This window comes from Lepidochelys kempii, chromosome 6 (genome assembly GCF_965140285.1).
Source record: "Lepidochelys kempii isolate rLepKem1 chromosome 6, rLepKem1.hap1, whole genome shotgun sequence".
Lineage (NCBI taxonomy): Eukaryota > Metazoa > Chordata > Testudines > Cheloniidae > Lepidochelys > Lepidochelys kempii.
Genome location: NC_136385.1, coordinates 12764593 through 12791130, shown reverse-complemented (window position 1 = coordinate 12791130; position 26538 = coordinate 12764593). Strand labels below are relative to the sequence as shown.

Here is a 26538-nt window from a genome sequence, read left to right as displayed (position 1 = left end):
ATACTTGGGTGTTGTTTTGTTTCTGAGTGTGATGGAAGCTGTAGATATTAGCGGGGCCAGCTGAAGATTGTGGTGGTGGTTGAGTGCTGCAGTGTGTGACATAAGGAGGGACGTCCCAGGATTTTAATGGTTGGTGGGTGTAACTGACTCACCTGCCTTGTTACACAAGGGAGCATTTGCACTGGAGTGTCGTTGCTTTGTAATGCACGGCACTGTGCAGTCCTGGGGATCAGTACTGATCCAGCCACTCCGCTTGGCTTGATTGCTGTTAGTTCATTGGCTTTAGGAATTGAGATCTGCCCATGTAACTTCTTGGGCTGCGAGACGAGCGGCTCACCACGTGCCATCGAATAGTGACAAGTGTCAGAAGTACCAACCTTGCCAAATAACGGCTGATTATAAAACGGCTTTTAGGAAAAAGTCTGGCGGATGGTGGGCAAATGTCCCAGGGGGGTTATTTAATTAGTTCCTTGGCTGATGGGAGATCAGAGGGGGATCAACAGAGCCGGGAAAGGAGAAGCAGGAAGAGCTGGGGAGATTGCAATTGCGATTGAGGTGGGAAGGGGAGGGCCAGAGCTAGGCCAGCAGGGGGCAGCAGGCTGGGATCGAGGGGCGGCATAGCTTGGGGGAAGGGAGTCCAGATCTGGGGTAACAGGGTGCAGTGGGTCAGAACTGAGGGGCAAGGGCTGAGTTGTGTGGTGGGAGGCCAGGACTTGGATAGCAGGGGAGTGGGTCACTGCACAGAGGGTCTAACGCACTCTGTCCCTTCCACTGGGCCTGATCCTGCTCCCGGTGATGCCGGCTCAGTCAGCACAGCTGCTGGCATGGTTACCCCGGGCCCTCTGGCCGCGTGGGATGGGGGAACAGGCAGCCCCTCACCATCCCTCCCACCTCAGGCCGGGGAGCCGGCCGGTCCCCTCATGGCTGGGTTCATGTCCCGTGCTCTGGGGCTGTGCAAGGAAGAATTCATTCAGTTCTGAGTGGCAAAGCTAAGCCCTACCCCCAGCAGGGAGGTCAGCGCCCCTCCGGCTCGGGGGATATTGGCTGAGTCCAGCCCATGCTCCAGGGCAGCTGCCCCCAGTGCCCCGCTTGCGGTATGCTCATCAATAGCTGATGGTGGAGCTGCTGCCCGGGGTGGGGGGTTCTCGGCTCATCTCGCCCTGGGCCAGCCAGTGCCCCCCAAGGAGCTGCTCAGCTCTGCACCACGCCACACTCGGTGAATCTCCGCCCCCCGAGCAGGAGAATAAAATCGCCAGGTCCAGCCCGGAGGCTTCAGAAACCGAGTTACAGCCACACTGGGCCGGGGAGACGGACTCTGGCCGGGGAGCCGGAGCAACGCCCGCTGCACTGATGGCAGGTAAATCCGGCTGGGGACTCCTCCGCTGGGAACCCCTCGCTGACATTTCCCGTTGGCCCATTTACCTCCCCGACTCCAATCTAGCTCTTCCCTGGGACGAGCCCCGGCAGCCTCGTGCCCCCATCCCCCACTCCGCCTGGCTCCCTGCGCCAGGCTGTGGCATTTTGCACCTGTCCAGCCTACAGTGAGTTACGGGGTGTCGAGGGACTTGGCTACAAACGGTGGGTGGACAGGGGGAGATGCAGGGGGGATGGGTGTGCAGTGGAGTGAGGGGAGTGTGCACATAGGACCCCGGCTGCAGCGATCTGCAGAGCCTGGCTGGAGGCGGGCTCAGGCCCTGCCCTCTCCATCACTGGCTGAGCTCCAGAGCCTGTTGATCACAAGAGACCCACGTTCCTAACCCCTAGAGCCTAGGTACCGCGTTTAGGGGTCGCTGTGCAGTAGGAAGCACCCAGGGTTATGACAAGGTGGCTTCTGTGTGGAGCAGATCAGCTGGGTGTTCAGGGTCCCTCCCACCACTCGGATAGCGCGTGGGAATCGTTACAGCTCATAGAATTACTAACAGCGGGTATTGAACACAGGTACATGTTACATACCTGTACAAAGCATGTTCGTGTGAGGGGGGAGCAGAGGGAACTGGTGGGTGAGAACGGAGGGGGGGCTGCGAGCCAGGACTCCTGGGTTCTATTCCCCTGATGAAGGGGCCAACAGGCTAAGGGAACTGGCAGTCTCTGGCCTGGCTGGGGCCGGTGTATAGGGCTGGCTAAAATACCAGCTGGGTGTGAGCAGGAGGCCAAGCTGCCAGGGTAGCAGGCTGATGGGGCGGAATCCCAGCATCCTGGCTTGGAGCCTGCGGGGAGCAGCCCTGGCTAATGCCTCTCCGCGATGTTAAAGTCCAAACACCAGCAGAGCGGGGGTCGCCCAGCTCCAGGAGCTGGAGCTCAGTGGCCGGTTACTGACTGCCTGGGGAGAGCAGAAGGGGATGGGGTCTCAGGAAGGAGCAAGCATCCCTGGGAAAGGGAATTTTGCTACAGAGAGGGGCTTGGTGCGAGAGAGTGGGAGGGTCAGGGGCTGGGGCTCCCTGAAAGGGGAATCGGGGTGATGAGAGGTGCTCAAGCCCTTGGACCAGCAATGATGCCGGAGATGATGCTGATGGTCAGGGAGCGCAGTGGGGCCCACTCCTGTGCATGAGGCACTTTGCAAATCCAGCTGGATGGGGGCCTTGGATCAGCAGAGCTTTATGGAAGGAGCCCAGGGCTGGGCTTGTGGAGGGCTGCAGATTTGTACTGAGGGGCACTGGCAGAGCTGCCGGGGGTGGTGGTGGAAGCCCAGGGCCGGGATAGCAGGGGGCTGCAGGGCGGGACTAGGAGGAGCTCAGGGCCAGGATAGCAGGGGGCTGCGGGTTGGGACTGAGGGGAGCTCCGGACCAGGATAGCAGGGGGCTGCGGGTTGGGACTGAGGGGAGCTCAGGGCCGGGATAGCAGGAGGCTGCGGGGCAGGATTAGGGGGAGCCAAGGAATAGCAGGGGGGTGTGGGTCAGGGATGGGGGGAGCTTCGGGCTGGGATAGCAGGGGGCTGCCAGGCAGGACTCAGGGGAGCCCAGGGCTGGGATAGCAGGGGGCTGCGGGTCGGGGGGTGGGGGGAGCTTAGGGCTGGGATAGCAGGGGACTGCAGGTTGGGACTGGGGGGAGCTCAGGGCCAGGATAGCAGGGGGCTGTGGGGCGGGATTGAGGGGCAGCATGGGGGGTATCAAGGGGCACTGCCATTTCCCCAGTTCACAGGTGCTTTGGGGCTCACCAGAAGATGCCTCAGCTGGTTTCTGAGTCCATGTCCCAGCCCCCTGATGCCCATAGCCACAGGGGCTTGGCACTGATCCTCTCCCCTCCTTTGCAGCATTCCTCACAGCCAGTCTGAGTGTCCTGACGTCAGACGGGAGCCCCTTCGCCTCTGGCCCCGAGTGGAGCAGTCCCATGGGGGCTCCCTGCCTGCTGGGGCCCCTGCCGGCCTGTGGCAGGTTCGGTGTCCCTGCTGGGGAGGGGGCCGTGGGGCTCGGGGACAGCATCCAACCGGCCAGGAAGAACCAGCATGTGTCCAACGTGTCAGTGCAGCTGGAGATGCGGAGCCTGTGGGAGGAATTCAACAGCCTGGGCACCGAGATGATTGTCACCAAAGCGGGGAGGTAGGTGGGCATTGCCCAGGCACGGCAGCGCAGGGACCCCCTTGTACCCTGCTACTTTACAGCCCCTGGCAGGGGCCATGCCACCACCAACACTACCCCATGGCAGGAGCTGTGCCCCCATGTCCCAGCCTGGTGTTCTGTGAGACCCCGTCCTGGCTCCATGCAAGGGGATCCGGTGCCATCCCCACCCTCCTGGGGGTCTGATCTGGCCCCTTGTAGCACCAGGCAATGTGGCTCATTCCCTGCCAGAAAAGCCGCTCCCCCGGTGCTAAGGGCTGGCGGCTGGTGCCACACATCACGGCTGCCCAGGGCCCCATTGCAGGGTCCAGCCCCACAATCCTTGGAAATATGGGGGGAGGTGGGTGGAACAAGGACTGCCAGGAGCCTGGACGGTGCCAGGAGCCAGCACTCCCTGCCTGGTTTGGCTGGGCACTAGGAGGCTGGGCACAGAGGGGGGCACCGGGGCAGACTGTGGGTGCCAATGGGGGCTGGGTGTCTTGGGGCTGTGGAGGTGCCGGGCCTATTGAGAGGGGGCTGCGAGGATGGCAGTCGGGGTGGAGTCTGCCCCCACCCCACGCCTGGTCCTCCAGCTTCTCCGTTCCAGTCTGATATTACAGGGGACATGAGCTGCTGCAGCAGCGTGATGTTCCCGGGGGCAGGGGTGCTGCTGGGCAGCTCTGCCCCCCACCAGCAGTGCTGCCCCCTCCCATTGAGTGCTTCAAATGCACCTGCCCCCCAGTACCTTCCCACCGCCTCCTACTTCCCCCCGACTCTCCCCACTGGCCCTGCCTCAGCCCCCCCACTCTCGCTCATTCTCCTGCTCATGCTTGGGTTCATGTTGCCCCACACTCACGTTCACTCCCACCTACACGCCCCAGTCCGTGGGGATCTGCACACATCCGCCGGGCTGGGCAGCCTGGCCCCTTTCTCCCAGCCCCTGTGTGTCACCCTGCTGGGCCCCTTGAGTGGGGAAGAGGCCTGAGACAGGGCAACCCCAGTGCCCCATGTGACCAACACCCCCAGCCCTCCCACTTGCAACAGGTTGACCCCCAACCCTCTGTGTGACCAGGGACCCCAGCGCCCCTCACTCTGTGACCTATAACCCCAGCCTTTCCCCCGTGACCAATGACACCAGGCCCTGTGCAATGGGGAGACCCTAGTGCTCCACCCCCGTACAACAAGGGCGACCCCAGCGCCCCATGCCCTCCCCTCTCCTCTGCCACAGGAGGATGTTCCCCACCTTCCAGGTGAAGCTCTCAGGGCTGGACCCGCTGGCCGACTACGTGCTGCTCATGGACTTTATGCCCCTGGACGACAAGCGATACAGGTGGGGGGTATACAGATTGGGGGGGGGGGCAGGTCCTGCCCAGCCCACCACCACCAGAGCCTGGAGCAGAGCAGCCTGCGTGGGGGGCGGGGGGCAGCCCTGTGCTGGGTGTGGTGCCCGTAGATCTGGCAGCTCTGCCCACCCCCCACCTGCCTCCTGCACTCCGGCTGCCCCAGCCATGGCCTGCGTCGGCCTCCCCCCGCCTCCCCCCACTGCTCAGTCACAGTGCCTCCACTCACCACTGTCTCTCCCGGCCCTACAGGGCAGGATCCCAGCCCCCACGGAAATGTGCTGGAGCCCAGAACAGGAACTGGCTCCCCATGGCTAGAGGGCTCTGTAGGGGGCGGGAGGAAGCTCTGGGGCCCAGACTGCCCTCCTCCATGCAATGAGGCCTCCATCTGAGCGGGGGGACCCCGGTGCTCAGGCCCTGCCTCTCCCTGCAGATACGCCTTCCACAGCTCCTCGTGGCTGGTGGCTGGCAGAGCAGATCCGGCCGCGCCCGGCCGCGTCCACTTCCACCCCGACTCGCCCGCCAAGGGCGGCCAGTGGATGAGGCAGATCGTCTCCTTCGACAAGCTCAAACTCACCAACAACCTGCTGGACGACAACGGCCACGTGAGCCACCGTGCCAGACCTGGGCAGCGGGCGCGGCCTCTGATCCAAGGCCACGATAGGGGACTGGTTGGCTCACGGGGTGGGAAATCGGCACAGGGCCATTCCCCTCTAGGGGCGCCGCTGCCGGATCCAATCCAGCCCCAGGGCGGGTGGTGGGGCTGCCTGGCTCAGGGGGGGCAGGGATATGGCACCGTTGGCAGGGGCAGGAGGCTGCTGAGATACCATGCATGGGACACGGCCCTACAGAGTGGAGGATGGGGGGGGCGGGACAGGATGCCATGGGCTGTGAGGGTCGGGGAAAGGTGGGCTGTTGGACTGGGGGTGGGGTGAGGGGTTGCAGAGCTATGCCGTAGGGTGAAGGAGGGGGTGGGATATGTTGCTATGGGCGATGGCTGTCCCAGTGCCCATCTCAAGCATGGCTCTTCTCTGGCACACACAGATCATCCTGAACTCCATGCACCGGTACCAGCCCCGCTTCCATGTGGTGTACGTGGACCCACGCCGGGACAGCGAGCGCTTTGCCCACGAGAACTTCAAATCCTTCACTTTCGCAGAGACCCAGTTCATGGCGGTGACGGCCTACCAGAACCATCGGGTGTGTGTGCAGCCCAGAAACTGGCCCCACCCTTCAGGGCACTGAGCCACCCCGCCCTGGGCCCCAGGGCTGGACATTATAGTCCCCTCCCTGTGATCCCTGCATGCAGGAGTCCGTCCCCCAACACCATCTCCATGCCACAGTGCCCTCTGCTGGGGAGGGCAGGGCTAGACAGTGCCCCCTGCTGGGGAGGGTGGGGCTGAGTGGTGCAGGCTCCTCCCCGTCACTGGTGTCACAGCACCCCCTGCTGGGTGGTGGCCACATGGCTGTTTCTGATTTCATGCAGTGGGTGCAGCATCTCTCTGCAGGATTCCTGTCCCACTGTGCCTAGGGAGCTGCTGATCTGGGTGGGTGTCCCTGAGCTGCTGCCAGCCCCTGGGGTAGTGGGGTCTCTGGCACTGGTTTTGGAGGGCTGCTTCCCTCACCCCGCCCCCTCTCTCTCTGCAGATCACACAGCTGAAAATCGCCAGTAACCCCTTTGCCAAGGGTTTCCGGGACTGCGAGCCAGACGACTGGTAACTGCCCCTCCAGCACCCTCCCCACCCAGCGGGAGATGGGAGCACTGATGCCTCCCCTCCCCACATAGGGTCCCACTGTTCTAACTGCTGGGGGCGGGGGGCAGTCTCCCTCCCATCCCAGGGCTCATCCACTTGGCAGCATGTCACACACCCAGCTGCAGTGCCCACCCCTGCAGCCCATCCCAAAAGAAGAGGAGGCAGGAGGGGCAAGTGATGGCCGCAGCCCAAGAGGGAGGAGTCTATAATCAGCCCCAGTCACCTCCCCAGCAGCTGCCCCCACCCCACTACATATCCCAGTGCCCACTCCCACCCAGCCCCCACCAGCCACCCCCTGAATCAGTGTAGGATGGTTTGCACATGTGCAAATTAGTTCATTAAATAGTTTGCATGCAGTCTCCCAGGGGAGCTGTGTTCTGGTGGGGGAGGAGCACCTCTGCCCATCCTCCTGCCCCCCCCACCCAAATGTCTGACCCCAGCTGAGCCCCCTCCCCATTTCTCACCCTCCCCCTTCTCATGTGCAGGCCTGGGGCATCAGGACCTCTGCTGGGAACCTTGGCCCGCACTCAGGGGACGGGCCCCTCCTCCCAGCTTAAGGACATGCAGAAAGGTAACCCCCACCCACAGGGCTACCAGCTCTGACACCAGGGTGCTCCCCCCACCCCTAGCCCAGCTGGAGAGCATGCGGGGGCAGGGCTGTTACATACAGCTGGCTGGGCACACAGGGCCTCTTCACCACGTGCAGCTGTGCAGGCCATGCGGGCAGGGCAGGGCTCAGGGAGCCACAGACGGGTGCTGGGGCTCTTGGGCTCAGCTTCTAGCACTGGCTGAGGTAGGGGGCAGGGGCAGAGCTGACGGAGAGGGTGGGGCTTTGGCAGAGGCAGGGCTTGGGGATCTTGGCACAGCAGCCCTGCAGTGGCTGTGACCTGCCCTCGTTCTCTACTCTCTCCCCAGGGCTGCCGGGCCAGCGCCGTGTCAGGGGGCAGCTCCCTGCCACCCTCCTGCGAGAGGCCACCCAGCTCCAGAACCCCTCACTCGTGCCACTCACCGGAGCCCGTGGCTTCCAGGACAGCTCAGCTATGCGGCGCCCTCTCCCACCAGAGCTGGGGGCCCCCCTGTACAAGCCCCTCTCCTACCACAGCATGTACGTCGGGGCCAAGCCACGGGTGGCACCTTACCCACTGCCTGCCAGCCTCCACCCATTCAACGTCTACAGTGCCAGCCCCCCTGCCCTCAACTACGGGCAGCAGTGATAGGTTGCGGGGCTCATAGGACCCACTCTGACTCACCCCCACTCCCAAGTACTCAGATGGCTGCCCCATGGTGAGACCCAGCTGCAGCGTGACACAGGCAGGCTCCAGCCTGAGAGCCTCGCTAGGAGCCCCCCTGCTTCCCCACTCACAGTATTCCTAGCCAGGCTGGCCTCCCCATATCCTAGCCAGCTGCTCGAGGCAGCACTGCGGGGCTCCCCTCCCTCTCCGCTGCTGCAGGGCTGGCCCCCTGGGCCATGAGCTGCCACACAAGTCTCCCCAGCTTGTGGCCATTAAACATCCCTGCACCAGCCTTTGGTGTCAGGGGGAGCCCTGAGCACTGCCCCAGGAGCGGGAGCCACAGCTCATGCCCAGGACACAAGGCAGGGCGGTGCCCAGAGCACATAGCACATGGCTGGTCAGATCCTGCCCCCCGCCCGCTCAGGCAGGAGCTGCCTTCAGCTCCCCCCTCCTCTCCCTCCCAGCCAGTGCTGACCAGGGGGCAACCAACAGAGCCTTGGCCCCAGCTGGTCTGACATGATTCACACCCAGGGGTGCTGGACCAGTTTAGCGAGGGGAGTCAGCGCAGCTGGTGCCAGTGTAGGGTAACTGCAGCGAGGGCTGTGCAAGGTGCTGCTCGAGTGAGATCTGCTGGGAGAGCTGCCCAGACCGAGAGCAGGGCAGATTCACGCTCCAGAGCCGGGAGCTCAGCTGGCCAGGCCCCGTGAGCGCCACCAGAGGCCCAGTGGTTTACAGTTACACACTGACAGGGACGGGGCTGTTTCACTCTTTAATCGTACAAAAGACAGGACAAAAGTAATCTGTGCCAAGGCAGGGAGCACCAGGCTCCGCAGACAGCGGATGACAGCACCAGACCAGAGGGGAGGGGAGGGGCAGGGTGGGGGAGGGGAAACAGCACCAGGCTTAGGGGAGCAGTGGCCAGTGTAGAAGATGCAAACCCAAAGAGAGGCCCCTGCCCTGGGACAGGGTGGGAGGGGGCACCATCCCTTTGAGGTGGGGGTGGCGGGGGGGCACATGGTGCCGAGGGCCGGGCTGGCCCTACTCCCAGCTGTCGGCGGGGAAGGCGAAGGGGCTCAGCTTGTACCCGGTGCCCACGTAGAACTTGTTCTGGAATTCCACCCTGCAAACAACACAGGAGGGGGTGGGGGAGTCAGCGCAGACATCACCCCCCACAACTGACCACGGGCCTCCCCCATCCCAAGGGAGGTGCTGGGTATGAACACTGGGCATACCCAGGGGCTGACCCACCACAGACCCGCCCGTCCACCACAACCCAGAGTCCAAAGCCGCTCCCCCCTCCCCCCGCTGGGAGTATGGGGATGGGGGGCTCACCAGTGCAGGCGCAGGGCGTGCAGGAAAGCCGACAGCCCCTCCATCACCAGCAGGATGGCCACCGTCAGCACGGCGAAGAAGGCGAAGACGGGCACAAGCAGCACCCCGCCCACGTAGACATGCATCAGGAAGCCGTTCCGCATCACCATGGTCCACAGCACCTCCGACAGCTCTGCAGGGGCACTGGGGGGGTCAGAGCTGGGCATGCCCCCCTTCACCGACACCTGCCACCCCACCTCACCTCCCTCCCCTGCAGCCCCCCCACCCTGCCCCTCACAGGCCTCCCTCCCACCTCCTCCCTCCAGGGGTCTGCATGAGGGACCACAAAGCATTTGTGGGCCAAGTTCAGCACAGACAGGAGGCTGTGAGAACACCCCGCCCCCCCGACTCACGTGCATGGGCCAGGCTGAGCGCCCACAGGCGCAGGTAGGAGGCCGTGTTGGAGATGCAGCCCAGGCAATACTCGATGGTGTGGATGGCCTGGTGCATGAAGACTTCAGAGAATTCAAACTGCGGGAGACACCAAAGCAGTGGGACAGGGTGAAGGGCAGCACCCAGCCATGGCACCATGCCCAGCCGCAGGGCGTAGGGCAGCACCACACAGGGGGAGCGGGGCACCACGTCCAACCACTCTCCTCCAGCTTTGGCACAGTGAGCTAACCCCGGGCCCATCCATAAGCTCTCTGTGCCCCTTGCCGTGGGCTCGGGCAGACACATACCATCTGGAGCTCACTCAGCTGGCTGTCGGGGGGACAGCCCGCAGGCTACATGGGAGCCCAGCCAATCAGCAGTGCCCTTTTCCACCCCCTGTGCAGCGAGAGAAGACTGGGATGGGGAGGGGGGACTAATCCCGTCCCTGATGCTCATAGCTTCAGGGTCTCCTGCCCACCCCAGGACCCTGTCCTTCCACTCCGGGGCCACTCTGTGCCATGCTGGGGGGATGGGCAGCCGCTGGTCAAGCCCCACCCCCTCTGAATGGCCCTGCCCCCACCCAGTGCAGGTACATTTCAGTCCCACAGATCGGAAGCTGTGGGGCTCCCCCATGCTGAGTTGGACTGGCAGGACAGCAGGGACACTCACTGTCCCGGCACCCAGTGGTGTTAAACCCATCCCCCTCCCCAGCCATCACAGAGCCACGGGGATCTCACCTCAGGCTCAGGGCCATGCCCGCCAGGCTCCACGTCAGCCTCCGTAACGTTCACCGAGTTCCCCGGCTCCTGCGAGCTCAGCAGCGGCTGACGCTCCCCGGCGTCCCCAGGTGGGCCCTGCTGTGCAGAGCCCAGAGCCACACATCAAACATGGGGGGTGGGGGGACACACTCCACTGACCACAGCCCCCGCCCCGCCCCACAGCACCTGCAGCTCCCTTTGGAGAGGTCCTGCAGAGCCCCACAACCCTGCCACCAGCCCAGCCCTCCAGGGGCCCCCGCCCAGCCCCTTACCCCAAGACGAGGGCGCCCCCTGCGGCGGTGATCGCACCACAGGTACAAGGGCGTGCCCAGGAGCAGGACAGGCACAGAGGCCAGAGCCAGGACGACCAGGACATTCTGCACCGTCACCTGCAGTGGGGAGAGGGTATAAAAGACGGACTTTTACAGTGGCTGCTGCTCAGTGCTGGGGGCCGACACCAGCACGGGCAGTGAGCCCTGGCTGTGGAGGGGCTGCCCAGCCCCAGGGCCCATGGGGGGAGATGAGACCCGGGGCCGCAGGCAGGATGGTTTCTGTGTTGCAAAGCTCTGTAGCTCTCCTGCTTTGGTCAGAGTCAAATGGCCAGTTCAGCACATGGCTCAGCCCCAGCCTGCCCCAAAGGGGCTAACTGAGGAGCTGGTTCCAGGGCCCAGCCATCCGGGCTGTACTGCCTGTGTGCCCAGGAAGGGTGGCAGACGTGGGGTCGCCCTGGGTGTGGGACCAAGAGACCCAGAGCTAGGACAGTGACCCCGCTCTGCCCAGCCCCAGGGGGTGAGCAGCACATGAGATCCGGAGGTTGGGTCCCACCACACCAGCCTTGGGTCTGGCCAGATGTGATAGGCCTATTGGTCTGATCTGGGGGGCAGGTGGGAACCGGACTGGGTGGGGGCAGTGGTAAGCAGCTGCAGATGCTGGCCTGGTGTGGGGGTTCCCCCTCCTGGTCAGAGCAGGGAGCAGCCATCAGGGGTTCCCGTTCTGGGCACAGTGGGGGCTGGCCGTTGGGGTTCCCTGTCCCGGGCGCAGCAGGTGGTTGTTCGGCTTACCCATCCCAGGGGCAGTGGGGGCCAGCTGGCAGGGTTCCCTGTTCTGGGTGCAGTGGGTGGTTGGGGTTACCTGTGAGGGTTACCAGTGCCGGGCACAGCGTCTGTGGTTGGGGTTACCTGTCCCGGATACAGCGGGTGGTTGTCAGGGTTCTCAGTGAACAGGAACATGTCGATGAAGTGGATGAGGATGCTGGGTGCCAGCAGGGAGTTGACAGCACTGAACATGATCCACTTGTAGAAGATCATGAAGACGAGGTAGCCAAAGAGCGCCAGCAGGAAGAGCGCCTCGGGCAGGAAGACCAGTGCCACCTGGTACCGCTGCCTGAAGTGCCTGTGTGCCAGCGAGAGGGGAGTCGGCCCAGGCCCTGCATAGTCAGGCTGCCTGCCCCCATGGTGGGAGCAACAACCCTTGGGAGGTGGCCCAGTGCCCTGCACCGCTGCCCTGGTTGGAGCCGAGAGCAGCAATCCTGACAGGCAGGATCCCAGCTGCCAGGGGTTCAGGGTGTGCCCTGGGGGACTGGGCAGGGGAGTCAGATAGCGCAGCAGAGTTGCGGACACACCCCTTCCTGGCAGCAGGAGCCCCAGAGCTGCCCTGCCAGGCTTCCTCCCCAGCCTGGCAGCACGGCCAGCTCATACCTCACAAAGCCCCAAGGGGCTAGAACAAGCCCCCTCTGCACTGGGCACAAGCCCCAATGCCAGCCCCAGGGGGCTGCTCCTGCACAGAGAGACAAGTGGCACTGGTGGAAGGCCAGCTCAGAGGAGTGCCACCATCTGCCCGAGGGACTGGGGTTGGGACCACGCCCCAGGGCAGGGAAGGCTTGAGGGGGAGTGGTCTCTGTCCCAGTGCATGGCTGCCAGCAGGCAGGGCCCCAGGCTCAGGTGCCAATCCTTCCCCCCCAAGCAGGGCCAGGATTTCCTGCAGATGCAGATCCCCGAGCATAAGGAAAGGGTGGGGCCAGAGTGGGGGATGCACCAGGCTCTGTAGCCCTTTCCTCAAGGGCACATGGCCTGCCGGGCCGAAGCGAGGGGGCACAGGTGGGCAGCATGGGTGGGTGTTGGCAGCCCCCTGGGCAGCGGCGACTCACAGGTGGTTGAAGACACCGAGCAGCACCCCAAAGCTCATGTGGATGATGCCCAGAATCACTGACATCTTCATCTTGAAGGAGTTCAGGAAGTTCAGGTGGTTGTTGGCCAGGCTCCAGACCTGCAGCCAGGTGAGAGGAGGCGTCTGAGCCAGGGTGGGCACGCAGCTCCCAGTGAGGGGAGCAGGGCAGGGGGGGCAGTTGGCCAGCACGTCCCCCCCATCCCTCCCTACTCACCGGGTCGATCCCGAAGGGGTAGGGCCCCTTGAAGACTCCAGTGACGTTGGGGTCCAGGGTGAGGAAGGCGTGGCTGGCTAAGTAGTCGGAGCTGTGGGGACACGGGGGGTGTCAGTGCTGGGGAGAGTGGAGGGCACATACGGATCTGCAGGTGGGGCAATACGTGGGGAGGCAGCGCTGATGCAGGGGAGTATGCAGGGCAGGTGGCAGGGACGGGGCACATAGGTGTGGGAAGCCAGGAATGGGACGGAAGGGATGGGGATCCCACAGGTGGGTAACGGGTATGGGGGCAGGGGAGCAGGCTGGGGTGTGAGAAGAGGCGTGGGGTAGCAGACAGGGTCCTGGGGGGTGAGCAGCAGCCAGGTGGGGAAGCAGGCAGGGGTCCCATGGGGGGTAGTGAGCAGGGTACCAGGCAGGAGAGCAGGCAGGGGTCCTGGCGCAGGGACGACAGGGTACCAGGTGGGGGAGCAGGCAGGGGGTGTGAGAAGAGGGACCCAGTGGGGGATAGCTGATGGGAGCAGGGTACCAGGTGGTGATCCCATGGGGTGGGAGCAGGCAGGGATCCTGCAGGGGGAGCAGGCAGAGATCCTGCGAGGGGAGCAGGGTACCAGGCGGGGGTCCGGCAGGGTACCAGGCCAGGTACCAGCTGAGGGTCCTGCGGGGGAAGCAGGGTACCAGGCAGGGGTGCAAGCCGGGATCCCATGGGGGGGAACAGGGTACCAAGTGGGGGTCCCGGGGAGGGTGGGGGAGGAGAGAGCAGGGCCCACCTCCAGTTGGAGTGTTTGACCATGGTGGCCACACTCCAGGCGGAGGGGAAGATGGCGGTTGCCTTGCTGAAGCACTCATTGTAGATGAAGCCGGTGTAGACGGAGAAGGCCCCCATGAGCAGAATCAGGTAGCGCCCCTCAAAGAACGTCCGCCAGATCTGGGGACAGACAGACAGATGGAGGCACAGCTCCATAACAGCCCAGCCCTCTCCCACCCTAGCAGTCCCCTCCTTGCTCACCTCGTTGCGCGCCTCCCTCAGGCGGGGGCTGCTCTCAGCCAGCACCATCCAGAGGGCAAAAAGGAACATCAGCAGCCCGTGGCCCACGTCCCCGAACATGACAGCAAACAGGAAGGGGAATGTGATGATGGTGTAGGGCGCTGTGGGTGCAGGGAGCACATCAGAGAGAGGCCCTCCCACCCCACATGGACTCCCCCTCCCCAGACCACCCTGCCACACCCCAGACACAGGACCTTTCCCCTCTGGGGGGCGCTGGCTCCGATCTGGCCCCAGGGTGGGGCACTGGCTGACTCAGGGGGGCTGGGGATGGGCCATGGGGCTTTTCCCCTATAGAGGGCACTGGCTCCGATCCAACCCGAGGATGGGGAGGTGGCCCCGGGGGTCCCTTACCCGGGTTCACCTCCTGGTAACTGGCGACCCCATAGGCGTCAACGATGCTCTGGAAGCCAGTGGTGAACTTGTTGGTGCGGATGAGGGTGGGAGGGCTCTCAGAACTGGGGATCCGGTGCACGAACGACTCCACCCCTGAGCCGCTCTTGTGCTACAAGGGAAGGCAGGCCTGAGACCAGGGAGCCTCGAGGCAACACCAATCCCACCCCCCCACCCCCCACTGCCCCCTGGGGAGCAGGCAGGGGCTGGCTGGGACTAGGGCACAGCCGGAGGAGGGCAGGACAGGTCAAGGCATGGAGGGAAGTGTAGCATAGTAGGAGGGGGTGGGGAGAGGCTAGGGACACACCGACGTGGAAGGGGTGGGCAGGAGAGACACCAACCAATCCACGGGGGGAGAACATGGACTGGCACAGGGGGCCGGAGGCATGAAGCGATCCGTGGTTTGGGGGTGCGGGTAGAGGCACATACCACTCTGTGGGGAGGGAGGGGGGGATGGGACGGGCATGTACCAGTCCATGGCGTGGGGGAGGGCGGGCGGAGGCACATACCGATCCGGGGGGGGTGGGGCATGTACCAATCCGTGGGAAGGTGCGCGGGGGAGGATACGGACCAGTCCACGGCACGGGGGAAGGGGAGGCGGAGGCACGTACCGATCCGTGGCACAAGGCCTCCTGCACCTGTGGCAGGTCACGCACGGGGCACCACACCTCGGCGATGAGGCACTTCTCGATGACGTTGAAGCTGCACTGGTTGAGGATGAGGTAGATGGCCTTCATCTTCTGCACCTTCACGCGCCAGGCTGGCAGCATCAGCACCACCTTCTGCAGCACCTGGGACAGGTACTGCTCCGTCTCCCCCAGCACCTGCCGGGGGGAGGGAGGTTCACAGGGGCAGACACCAATCCCCCATTATCCCAACACAGCTGGGGCCCCCACCCCAATATTTCCCCTCCACCCTGGTAGGGTCCTCAACTGCTGCCCACCTCCCTTGCAGCCTGGGACCCTTAACGCTGGAGATCGTTGAGTGGAGAGTGTCCCCGGGGCCCTCCCGCAAGCCCGCCCATCTCACCGCGGTGAGGTCGTTGAGCAGGGAGCGTCCTCAGGACACACACCCACCCCCGCAGCTCCCCCATGTCATCACGGTGAGCTTGTTGAGCGGGGAGCATCCCCGGAGCCCCCCATCTCACTGAGGTGAGGTCATTGATTGGGGAGTGTCCCTGGAACCCCCCCCCGCCCTACAGTTCCCCCCATCTCACCGTGGTGAGGTCATTGATCTGGGTGAGCAGCCCACTCAGCACCTCCAGCCGGTCGGCCTCCCTGTCGGCGTAGGGATACATGTGGCAGTGGAAGCTGGGAGAGACACACACAGGTGAGTGGGGGGTATGTTGGGGGAGAGGGGGGCTGAGTTATCTGATGGAGAAACGGGACAGCCGGGGGGGGGGGCGGGAGGGAAGGGAGGGATTGGGTTGGGTTGGGTTGAGTTGGAGGCACAAATAACTGCCATCAATCCTGCGTGTCCTATGGCCAAGTGGAGTCATGCCAGCCGGCTGAAGGGAGCCCCAGCATTCTGCTCCCACTCCCCCCAGGGAGCAGCCACACCAGGAGGTAGGGGAGGGGCTGCCCCCAAGACACCCCCCCAGACACCTAGCTCTCCAGACAGGAACAAGAGCAGCTGCGATATGGCATCAGGACCCCTCACACGGCAGCAGCAGGCTTATAGAGCGCCGGAGCTTGGGGCAGGAGTGGTTGGGGGGTGACGGGGCAGGCGGGGGGGCAGCACTCACCAGTCCGAGATCTTGCGGATTTTCTGTCCGATCTGCTCCCCCCAGTAGGAAATGAGGAAGATAACCCAGGTGATGCTCTCACCCTGTGAGGGGAGCACATTACCCATGAGCCTCAGCACAGCACAGGGTCACCTACAAACCAACCCCCCCCATGCTCCCAGGCTCCAGAGAAACCCCCACATCCCCACCCCACTCAGATCCACCCACGTCCCCTCCAGGCCTGCCCCCCTCACAGACACCCAGACCTGCTCCGACCACCCTTGCTGCATCCCCACTTCCCGCCCCACACTCACTGTGGCTGGGTCCTCCATGGGCTCCGCCATCTCCACAAAGTTGGCGATGAGGTACCCGCGGCAGGCACGCCACAGCAGCCGCTCAAAGGAGGTCACCCGCCATGGGTGGATCACGCCCGCCACAAAGCTGGGGGAGGGGAGAGAAGAGAGAGCCAAGGGGGAGGAGGGGTGCTGGCATCCGAGGGCAGAACAGCCCCACAGCACCCAAGGGCACCACAGCATCCATGACAATACCACAGAACCTGCCGTGTCCCAGGCACAGCCCCGCTCTGCCCCCCACCCCTACGTTGTCCCAGACGGGGCCTGCCCCACAGCTGCTGCCCCATCTGTAACTCATCCCGCCCGCTCTGGAACCGACTCACTTGATTTTGACATCGAGACGCGGTGCCATGGACGGGTTGAGCAGGGGCTCCTGGTCTGAGAGGGCGCGGGGCCGGGCAGGGGAGCCCAGTGATGCCTGCCAGACAGGAGAGAGACCATCAGGGGAGCTGCCCAGCCCAACGGGGCCCCCTCCTTCACCCTCCCCCAGGGAGCCGGCACCACAGTGCCCCCTCCTTGCCTGGCAACCTCTCTGTTCTCCCCCAGAAATCCACCAAAGGCCTCCCCACACACACCAGTGCCCAGCCCTGGGGGTGACCCACTTCACCCCTCCCTAATCGCCAACCTCTAGGACACCCCCACTCCAACCATCCCCTCTCTGCCTCCCAGATTCCCTTCCATTCTGCCCCTCTATACCTCAAAGTAGCACCCTGGAACTACCATATTCTCTACTGTCATATAATTATGATAAGTTTTGTACATAGTATGTCTTGTGAGGTATCATTTTAATAATCTTGATCTGCTGAATATGAATACCGTTGGATTGTATGTGCTACCATTGTGTGTGAAGTTATGAAGCATTGCTACATGTGTTACTGAAATACGTTGTGAGATGTCCCCAGCCAACCTTTCAGTTGCAACAAAGGACCAGCCAGTCATGCTGATGGTCCATTAAAGGGAATCCACTCTCCCAAGGGCCATCCCAGAGACTTCTCAGAGAGAGCATGTATGCAGTGGAGACTGCTTGACCAATGGAGACTGCCTGATCCCCATGTCACAGCAAAGCAAGCTGGAAGAAGCTATAAGAGAGGGACAGTGACATCATCACTTGGCCTCTTTCTTCCAGGAATTGACTTGAGTTGGGAGGGGAAATATCTGGAGGACAAAGACTTTGAACTGAGGAGGGTGGTCCCAGGCTGGAAAAGGGTCCCAGGCTGGAAAAGAGTCCCAGGCTGTGCACTGAGGATCTGTAACCTGCTTGTACCATCGGTCTGGGTGAGACACTGCTTGATTCAAATCCTGTTTAGTTTGTAGAACTTAAGACTGCAAATTTATTTTATTTTTATTTCTTAAGTAATCAACTTTGATCTCTGTGCCTGCTACTTATATTCACTTAAAATCGATCTTTCTGTATTTAATAAATCTGTTCTATATTTTACCTAAAACAGTGTGCTTTAGTTGAAGTGCTTGGGAAATCTCAGCTCAGTTTAAAAAGACTAGTGTGTGTCCACTCCACATAGAGGGAGTGAAAAACTACTTAATGAACTTGCACTGCCCAAGGGGGCCTTGAACAGTGTAACACGGGTACAGTCCTGGGATGCAGGGCTGAAGCTGGGGGGAATTGGCTGGAACCTCTCTATTGATGGTTCATGAGTGGCTGGGAGATCATTCAAGTAACTCAGCTGGGCGTGTCTCTGCCTGTGGATGTCTGTGTAAGTGCAGTGCCTCTCCAAGTTTTGTAGTTTGACATCAGCACCACCGTGTGAGAGGCAACCCTGGTTGGTGGAACAGGGCTCAGCAGCCCCCCAGTCCAGGTTACACCATCACACCCTCCCAGCCCCCCAACCCCAAGACCCCTTACTCCAACTATCCCCTCCCTGCCCCCCAGGCCTCTCTACTCTGCTCCTCCTCTGTGCCCTCCAGCCCCCTCCTCACCCCCAAGGCCTCTGCTCTGGCCCCGCACGAGGACTCACCAGCTGGCCGGTGAAGCGCTGCCCCTCACGCAGGACATGCGCATACTCCTGCAGCTCCCGCAGGCGCCGGCCCAGCGACTCCCGGTTGCGGCTCACTTCGCGTAGCTCCTGGGCCAGCTGCTCGGACTGCTCCTGGATGTGCAGGGCATCACGGGGCAGAGGGGCCGGGGGGCTTTCAGGGCAGGGCCCCAGTGCCAGCCCTGCCTTCCGCAGCTCCTGGTGCAGGAACGCTGAGCAGCAGGGACACAGCGCCCATCAACACTACCCATGCACAGCCTGCCCCCAACGGGGACCCATCTGGAGACACCCCTCGCCCCAGTTTCTGGCAGTTACAGCCTTTGGGACACCCAGAGCACGGGGTTGTGTCCCTGACCATTTGGGCTAATAGCCATTGATGGGCCTATCCTCCATGAACTTATCTAGTTTTTTTTTTAATCCAGTTATATTTTTGGCCTTCACAACATCCACCAGCAATGAGTTCCACAGGTTGACTATGCGTTGGGTGAAGAAATACTTCCTTTTGTTTGTTTTAAACCTTCTGCCTGTTGATTTCCTTGGGTGACCCTTGGTTCTTGTGAGATGTGAAGGAGCAAATAACACTTCCTTATTTACCTTCTCCACACAATTCACGATTTTATAGACCTCTATTATATCCCCCCTTAGTTGTCTCTTTTCCAAGCTGAAAAGTCCCCATCTTATTAATCTCACCACATACAGAAGCCATTCCATACCCCTAATCATTTTTGTTGTCCTTTTCTGTACCTTTTCCAATTCAACATATCTTTTTTGAAATAGGGCGACCACACCTGCAGGCAGTATTCAAGATGTGGGCTTCCATGGATTTATATAGAAGGAATATAATCTTTTCTGTCTTATTATCTATCTCTTTCCTAATGATTCCCAACATTCTGTTTGCTTTTTGACTGCTGCTACACTCTGAGTAGATGTTTTCAGACAACTATCCACAATGATACCAAGATCTCTTTCTTGGGTGGTAACAGCTAATTTACATCCCATCATTGTATATGTATAGTTGGGATTATGTTTTCCACTGTATATTACTTTGTATTTATCAACAATGAATTTCATCTTCCATTTTGTTGCCCAGTCACACAGTTTTGTGAGATCCCTTTGTAACTCTCCACAGTCTGCTTTGGACTTAACTAACTTAACCCCACACCACTGGGCATCTGCCACCACAGACCCCCTCCATCCCACCACTCCAGGCTCCCATCCCCACGTGCAGCCCCTGCCACCCCAGAGAGACCTCCTCCCCACAGGGTTCCCACCTGCCTAGAGCCTACCCTCCCTTCCCTCCACACACATGCTCTCCACCACCCCAGAGCCTACCTCCCTTCCCCTCACCCCATGGTGTCCCCAATGTCCTAGATATTCCCCCAAGTCTCCCTGTCCCCCAGAAGGAGCCCCCTCCCCCAGGGTGGCTGGGCACTCACTGAAGGTTTTCTCCATGTCCTCGCAACGCCGCACCTCACCCACGAAGCGCCGCTGGAAGGCGTTGACATTGGGGTTGAGCTGGGGGAGCAGAGACAGCACATCAGAGCCCAGCTGCAGCCCACCCTGCATAGGGCCCCGACTCCGGGTGGCTAGCAGGGACCAACCACCCCAACAGCCCTGACCCCTCAGTCAGGGACCCCAACTCCTGCCCCATTGGGACCAGCTGCCCAGACACCTCCCCAGTCAGGGTCCCCAACATCCCCTACCCCCCTCAACAGCGCCCCAGTGACAAACCCCAATTCCCACTGCCCCCCATAGGCACCAGATATCCTGGCTTCCCCATGCCCCCTTCCTCCCCTGCTCCAGGACCCCAACTTCTCCCAACCACCCCCCGACAGCCACCTCCTCCCACCCCACCCCACCCCAGCCAGTGACCCTCCCCTCTGCTCCCCATGTCCCGCCCTGCACATACGTCTCTGAACTCCACAAGCCCCCTCTCGCCCAGCTCGCTGACGCAGGCGTAGGCCGAGGCCGACTGCAGGAAGAGCTGGGCCAGGCAGACCTCCTCGCTGCGGAACATGGAGCCCATGGTGCTGCCGGGGGAAGGGGAGAGTCAGGCACCTGGCAGAGAGGGCAGGGGCACAGAGACCCAGCCCCGCAGGAAAGAGACCCCTGCAGCCATGGGGAAGGGGACTGGTGCGAGGGGCAGCGGAAGCCATGCTGTAGCAGGCAGCCCAGGCGTGGGGACGGACTCCTCGCCTGGCAGGGAGGAGAGGAAGCAGTCTGTGCCACCGGCAGGAGCTGGAGCTGGCAGAGATGGGCGGCAGGGCCACAACACTCCCAGCAGCTCTGGGCATGGCTAGGAGCCCCCGCTCCAGCTGGGAGGGGCAATCGTGGCTCAGACTCCAGCTCCCCGACAACCCAGCCTGGCCCCCAGACAGTCACACCAAGCTCCAGCCATCTGTCCCGCTGGCACCTCAGCAGCCATCCCAGCCAGTCACTCACCTCAGGGATGGCCTTGCAGCTGCGGGGGGCACGCGGCGTAAGGGACCCACCCAGGGAACAAGGATCCGCAGCTCTGCCCACGAGACACCCGGCAGCAGCTCGGCTGAGTCACCCTGGACTTTTTTGACCTCGGAGGTTGCAAAATAGTTTCCAGTAGCACCATCCCCCTCCATCCCAGACCAGCTCAGCCTCAGCTGCGCCTGAGTCAGGGCTGGCCGTGCCGCTCACCTTTGGGGCTGACACAGCCAGACCCCCATGGCCCAACAAGGGGCAGGGGAGGGCACATGAGGCCCTTGCTGCCAGGTAAGCAATTTCTGGAGAAGAGGGTCAAATGGGCTCGCTAAGGGATCCAGAGCACCCTCCACGCCCCATTGCAATTGGAGGACAGCCGGGGCCCAGCAGCAGCTCTTGGGGCAGGGGGAGGAGGGGATCCAGGCCTCAGGCTGGGCCCAGCTCACTGCAACAGGGCCATGCCAACACTCCAGCTGAAAGCAGGGAAACACAAGCGGCCTTGGGGAGGGAGTCCCACTGCCTGCACAGGGTCCCAGCTGTGCCAGGAGTGGGGTCAAGCAGCCCCCGGCGTTGAACCACACCCAGCCCACCTTGAGGCATCACTGGCTACTGCCCGCTGTGAACAGGACTCCAGTGGCTGCGCTGGGAGCAGAAAAGCCCACGTTTCTGAAGCGGAGGCGTTTGGGCTGGCTCTCCCTGCCATGCAGGACTCGGCCCCAGGGCTAGTCCGTGCCGCCCTCTCCTCTCTTCTTCTGCCTCTATGGGGCACCAGCGCTGCAGCCAGCCCAGCCGCAGCCAGCTCCCCCAGCCTCACAGACAGGTAGACAGCACCACCGACTGTTCCTTCCAAGCTGCCTCCTTCCATCACCTCCCAATGACACTGGCCCAAGGCTGGCAAGAGGACCATTACCCCATGGAACAGCCCACGCTCCCAGCATGCTAGCCCAGGGGTAACACTGTACATGGGAGATGTTAGTGTGTCCAAGCCAACGTCCATCCCCTCCAGAACCAGGCACAGCTGGATTCGGGAACCCACAGAACCTAGTGCTAGCCCCAAGGATACAATTAGAGCGGCCCATAAGCGGAGCTCTCTGGGGGCCTGTCTACACTGCCACTGGAGATGCAATTCATAAGTAGCTGTACACACTAGTGCAGGAACCTCTACCCAACTTAGGAATCACCCCTCCATCTGCAGGGTATGGGACAAAGTGGGAATTTTCTGTAATATTTTTAATTAAGCCCATGCGTGCCTCAGTTCCCCCATATTTCATGTTGTTACCCAGAGGGCAGGGGAAGGACTGTTTGCTCTCAGGACAGGCTAAGAGACTAAGGCCTGGTCTATGCTACAAAGTTAGGTTGAAGTAGGCTGCCTTGCATCAACCTAGTTGTGCATGTGTCCAGCCTTTGCTCTAGCTTGGCTGGGCTCTGGCTGACCAGAACGATCGATGCTTTAACCTTCAGTTTTCTCTGCTGACCTAAGGCCGCCCCATGCTATGTAACAGGTGACTAATAAACCCACCTGGTTTGCCAACCCTGAGTGCCACTGCAAACACTGGCTGAGGTGCATTAGTCCCTGAAGAGTGGCCTAGTCTCTCCCAGCAGTTCAGTTCAGCTAGACTCACCAGGCAAAGCTCATGCTGTGAAACATGTGTGCTGGAGCCCCAGAGATTCACCGGAAGGAGGCATTGAGGCCTACCCCATGCACTAAGATTGAGACCCCTTGGGGGCTGGGCAAACTGAAGGGTTCGTTCCAGAGATTGTTCCAAAACTGGGGGCGTAGCACCGATGCTGTTGATCTGTGACAGCGGAGACGTTCCCTGCGACTCCTGTGGCATGGCCAGAGCGCACGGGTGCCAGCTATCCTGGGCACAAGTCTTGTATCGCCCCATTTCAACCACACCCGCATGCCACCCCACTCAAGCATTAGCCCCCATCTGGAACATGCCCTGCCTCATTGACTGCACAGGAAGGCAGCACCCCAACCATGCTAGAGCGCGGCTTGCCATGCGTAGCACTGCACTCACGGTAACCCCGGAGCGAGGACACGGGCCCACCTAGCAAGGGAGCAGCAGAGGAAGGCCGCCCCAGTGCGTAGCGTGCCCACCCGGGCCACAGGTTCCAGTCCCTGCTCTGACACAGGAAACTGACAGCAATAACTATTGGGGAATGGCTCCCCACCGGGCTCTGCTTTAGAAACGCAGCAATATACCCAGAACCAAGTGACGTTTGCTCCAGAACAGACCACCGCTGGGGTGGGAGCCACTACTCTGCAATAGCGCCTGCCATCGGCATCCCCATGTAGACAAGCCCTGAGTTACCGAGCCTCAGCGCCCCCTTGTCACAGGGGTCCCAGCCCTGCCCTGCTGCACTAATCCCCCCGGGATGCACGGATGTGACAGGGACGGGGCATAGGCAGGCCCCATGGTGCTGCGGCACCATGCTGCCCACAGCTCAGACACAGCCTGGTCCAGAGCGGGACACGAGCCCCACCGCAGAGACCTGACCCCACTGAGCCCCACCGCAGAGACCTGACCCCACTGAGCCCCACCGCAGAGACCTGACCCCACTGAGCCCCACCGCAGAGGTTCTCCTTGTGTTGTCCCCAGTGCCCCAAGCTCAAGGGGCCCCAGCCGCCCCAGGAGGGGCAGGGGCATCACAGCTCTGACCAACCACCAGCTGGGGCTACCGAGGGCCCCAGGTTAGGCCAGACTCCCCGCTCCCGCTGGAACGGGCCCAGGGCATAAGTGCTGGAACTAGGGGGGCTGCCGCATCCCCTGGTTGGAAGTGGTTCCCATTATATACAGGGGTTACAACGTGGTTCAGTGGCTCTCAGCACCCCCACTATACAAATTGCTCCGGAGTCTCTGACCCAGGGCAGCTCTAGCAGAAGCCCTGGGGGGGGGGGGGGCTGACTCCCAGCCCCTCGGTTTTAGGGATGGGGGGAGGGCGATCTCCCCCCCTTAGCCAAGCTCTGCTACCCCAATGCCCAGCGAACCCCACAAGCACCGGGGGCGGGGGGACCCCCTGCCTGGAGCCAAGCTGTGCCCCAGCCCCGCAGCTTCGGAAGGGGGGGCAGTGGGTCACCCCACTCCAGGGGGCTCAGCGGAGGGACAAGAGACCCCCCCGAGCCGGGACGGGGTGAGGGGGAGCCGGAAGTGGCGGCAGCAGCACGCGGGGCCAGGCCCCGCCAGGCTGTCCCATCACACCCTCCACCCGCGCGGTGGGACCCGGCCCCGAACCCGCCGGGGTCCCAGCGCCGCCGGCAGAGGGGCAGAGCTGGGGGCGCCCCGGCTCCTACCTGCGCTGGGCTCCAGCTGCTCGTCCCGGCTGGGCTGGAGGGAGACGGGAGGCCGGGACTTCCTCCTTCCCTGGGCGGGCTGCTCCCGGGCCGGGTCAGACCCACCCCCGGGACCTCCCCCACCGCCAGCTGCAGGAAGCTCCGCACCCGTCCCGCGCTGCCTGCCCCAAGCGCGCCCCAGCCGCGGGGCAGGGGGCACTGTACGGGGAGCTGCCCCCCACTCAACCCGCCGAGCCTCACCCCCTCTGCACCTGGACTTCCTCCCCCCGCCTAGCCCTCCCTCCCCTGCATCCAGACCCCCCTCCCGCCGAGCCTCGGCCCCACGGGACCCCCACCCAGACCCTGCCAGCCAAGCCCCCTCCCCCTGCATTCGGACCCCCTCGCACCCAGATCACGCACTGATCCACCTGCACCTGGGCCACCCCGGTGAACCCCACCCCACTGAGCCCCAACCAGCTGCACCTGGACCACCCAGCTGAGCCCCTGCCCCCCGCATTCAGACCCCCACTCCCTCAGCACCTGCACCCACTCAGTGAGCCCCCTGCACCAAGACCCCCCTACTGAGCCCCATACCCCCCCCCCACGTGGATCCTCTGCTGAGCCCCAACCACTTTCACCTGGACACTCCTCCCCTCCGGTCCCATTCTGCCTGTGCCCAGATTGTCCCACACCAAGCCCCTCCACACTTGGATCCTGCCAGGCTGAGCCTGCCTGCCCCACACCTGGATCCCTCCACATCAAACCCTGCCACACCTCTAAACCTGGATCACTCCCATGTCCCATCAGAACCACCGTGCATCCCCCCCTCCCCAGCAGCCAAATCACCCCACAGCTGAATCCCCACCCCCAACACTGAACCCTTTGCACCTGGATACCAGCCTTCCAGGCCAAAACATACACCCTGCACACCATGTTGTGGAGTGGGATGGGGGTGCTCTATAGGGGGTGCTCTCCCCTCTCAATCACTGCTGACCCTGGTGTGGCAACATACATGGCCTAGAGCACAAGCCCCTGTGCAACTGGACACCCACGCACACACCAAGGCCCCTGCACCGAGCCCCTGAGCCATCACACCAGTTACATACAGGGCAGAGCCCATGCAGACAGAGATCCCAGATGTAACAGCAGGGCACCAGGCCCTGTTGCGGTGGCTTCCTGGATCTCACTGCCCATGGGCTCAGCTTGGATTCACTCCCAGCTCTCTCTCACCCCCTCGAAGCAGGATCCAGGCCCAGGGCACTAGTGCCAGGACTCACACTCCCAGCAGGGTCTGTGCCCTGAGGTTTGTGTGACCACCCCCCCAGCATGGTGGGATTCCTGCCCCAGGGTGTTGGCATCTCCACTGCCTCGAACTCCAGCTAGATCCATGTGACGGTGTTTCCATAGTATGTATGGAAATAGCTGCTTCGACATAACATGTGACGGCCGATTTCCCCAGGACACTTAGTCAACATTCGCAGTGGCAGAAGCCAGATCCCATGATCCTAGCCAAGGGGCTGGCATCGCTGTTTCCATGCCCTGCCTGACTCGGGCCCTCTCTTCCCTGCCTCATCTGCTTGCTCCAGTGGGTATTTCTGGGGCTTTTTCTATCTGCAAGGTGACCCCTGCTGCCCTTCCCCTTGAGAAATGTGCCACTACTAATCTCCTGTGTCCCCAGCCTGTCTGTGAGGCCTTGGCATCCATCCCCCCTCCCCATTTCTCCTGGCAGGCCAGAGAAAACACCCCACCCTAAGCCGGTGTGCCAGGCTCATGCAGGGCAGTGCCCATGCAGACAGAGATCCCAGATGTAATAGCACGGCACCATGCCCCGTTGTGGTGGCTTCCCGGACATCTCTACCCACTGCTCAGCTTGGCCAGAAGCCCCTTCTCTCTTGGTGCAAATAGTACTGCTACAGCCCTAGTCCTCGTCCTGTGTTGTAAGCACTGCAGCCCCACCCCCTAATTCTGTGTCGGGGGGCCCTAGAGGAATCATAGAATCTCAGGGTTGGAAGGGACCTCAGGAGGTCATCTAGTCCAACCCCCTGCTCAAAGCAGGACCAATCCCCAACTAAATCATCCCAGCCAGGGCTTTGTCAAGCCGGGCCTTAAAAACCTCTAAGGATGGAGATTCCATCACCTCCCTAGGGAACCCATTCCAGTGCTTCACCACCCTCCTCGTGAAAAAGTTTTTCCTAATATCCAACCTAAACTTCGCCCACTGCAACTTGAGACCATTACTCCTTGTTCTGTCATCTGCTACCACTGAGAACAGTCTAGATCCATCCTCTTTGGAACCCCCTTTCAGGTAGTTGAAAGCAGCTATCAAATCCCCCCTCATTCTTCTCTTCCGCAGACGAAACAATCCAAGTTCCCTCAGCCTCTGGGGTCCCTTGGGGAAGAGGGCCTTGGGCAGGTGCAGTGACTTGCAGGCAGCACCCAGAGAGGGGAAACGCTGAGCTTTACAGCCCTGCCTCTGGACAGGAAACAAGCTGGATCTGGGCTCTTGCCTGAGGTCATCAGAGAGCATGGAGGGGCCTCCCAGCAAAGGAGGAGAGCTGGAGCTCG

The 26538-nt window shown here is 62.1% G+C and overlaps 2 protein-coding genes across 7 annotated transcripts; one reads left to right on the top strand and one right to left on the bottom strand.

Moving 5' to 3' along the window:
• The first annotated feature begins 1113 nt into the window (after positions 1-1113).
• Positions 1114-6592, top strand: TBX10 (T-box transcription factor 10). Its single transcript, XM_073348869.1, has 6 exons — positions 1114-1357; positions 3251-3536; positions 4762-4863; positions 5307-5478; positions 5918-6073; positions 6521-6592. Exons 1-6 carry the CDS (start codon positions 1114-1116, stop codon positions 6590-6592), a joined length of 1032 nt encoding a protein of 343 aa, XP_073204970.1.
• Positions 6593-8615: 2023 nt separating this feature from the next.
• Positions 8616-24190, bottom strand: TCIRG1 (T cell immune regulator 1, ATPase H+ transporting V0 subunit a3). 6 transcript variants are annotated; one of them, XM_073346730.1, is made up of 20 exons: positions 23995-24190; positions 20152-20272; positions 19679-19757; positions 18225-18454; positions 16575-16669; positions 16213-16339; positions 15920-16002; positions 15392-15485; positions 14787-14999; positions 14137-14287; positions 13747-13886; positions 13508-13665; positions 12741-12831; positions 12507-12625; positions 11539-11752; positions 10633-10749; positions 10340-10459; positions 9584-9701; positions 9192-9363; positions 8616-8979 (listed from the first exon to the last, which is right to left on the bottom strand). In XM_073346730.1, the coding sequence occupies exons 2-20, from the start codon at positions 20266-20268 to the stop codon at positions 8898-8900; spliced, it is 2520 nt and encodes an 839-aa protein (XP_073202831.1). In that variant the 5' UTR covers positions 20269-20272; positions 23995-24190; the 3' UTR covers positions 8616-8897. The 6 variants fall into 6 exon arrangements, with proteins under 6 accessions (XP_073202831.1, XP_073202827.1, XP_073202828.1 ...); XM_073346726.1 differs by lacking the exon at positions 23995-24190 and adding an exon at positions 20685-23988; XM_073346727.1 differs by lacking the exon at positions 23995-24190 and adding an exon at positions 20685-23988 and having other exon boundaries at positions 10340-10456.
• Positions 24191-26538: the final 2348 nt, after the last annotated feature.

Excerpts from the sequence above, each read along its gene's own strand:
- TBX10 (XM_073348869.1), top strand. The coding sequence starts at position 1,114 with ATGGTGGAGCTGCTGCCCGGGGTGGGGGGTTCTCGGCTCATCTCGCCC. Across the intron at positions 1,358-3,250 it reads GCCCGCTGCACTGATGGCAG|CATTCCTCACAGCCAGTCTG; the intron begins GTAAATCCGGCT and ends CCTCCTTTGCAG. Across the intron at positions 3,537-4,761 it reads ATTGTCACCAAAGCGGGGAG|GAGGATGTTCCCCACCTTCC; the intron begins GTAGGTGGGCAT and ends CCTCTGCCACAG.
- TCIRG1 (XM_073346726.1), bottom strand. The coding sequence starts at position 20,857 with ATGGAGGGGGATGGTGCTACTGGAAACTATTTTGCAACCTCCGAGGTC. Across the intron at positions 13,666-13,746 it reads TGAGGGAGGCGCGCAACGAG|ATCTGGCGGACGTTCTTTGA; the intron begins GTGAGCAAGGAG and ends GTCTGTCCCCAG. Across the intron at positions 8,980-9,191 it reads CACGCCCTGCGCCTGCACTG|GGTGGAATTCCAGAACAAGT; the intron begins GTGAGCCCCCCA and ends TGTTGTTTGCAG.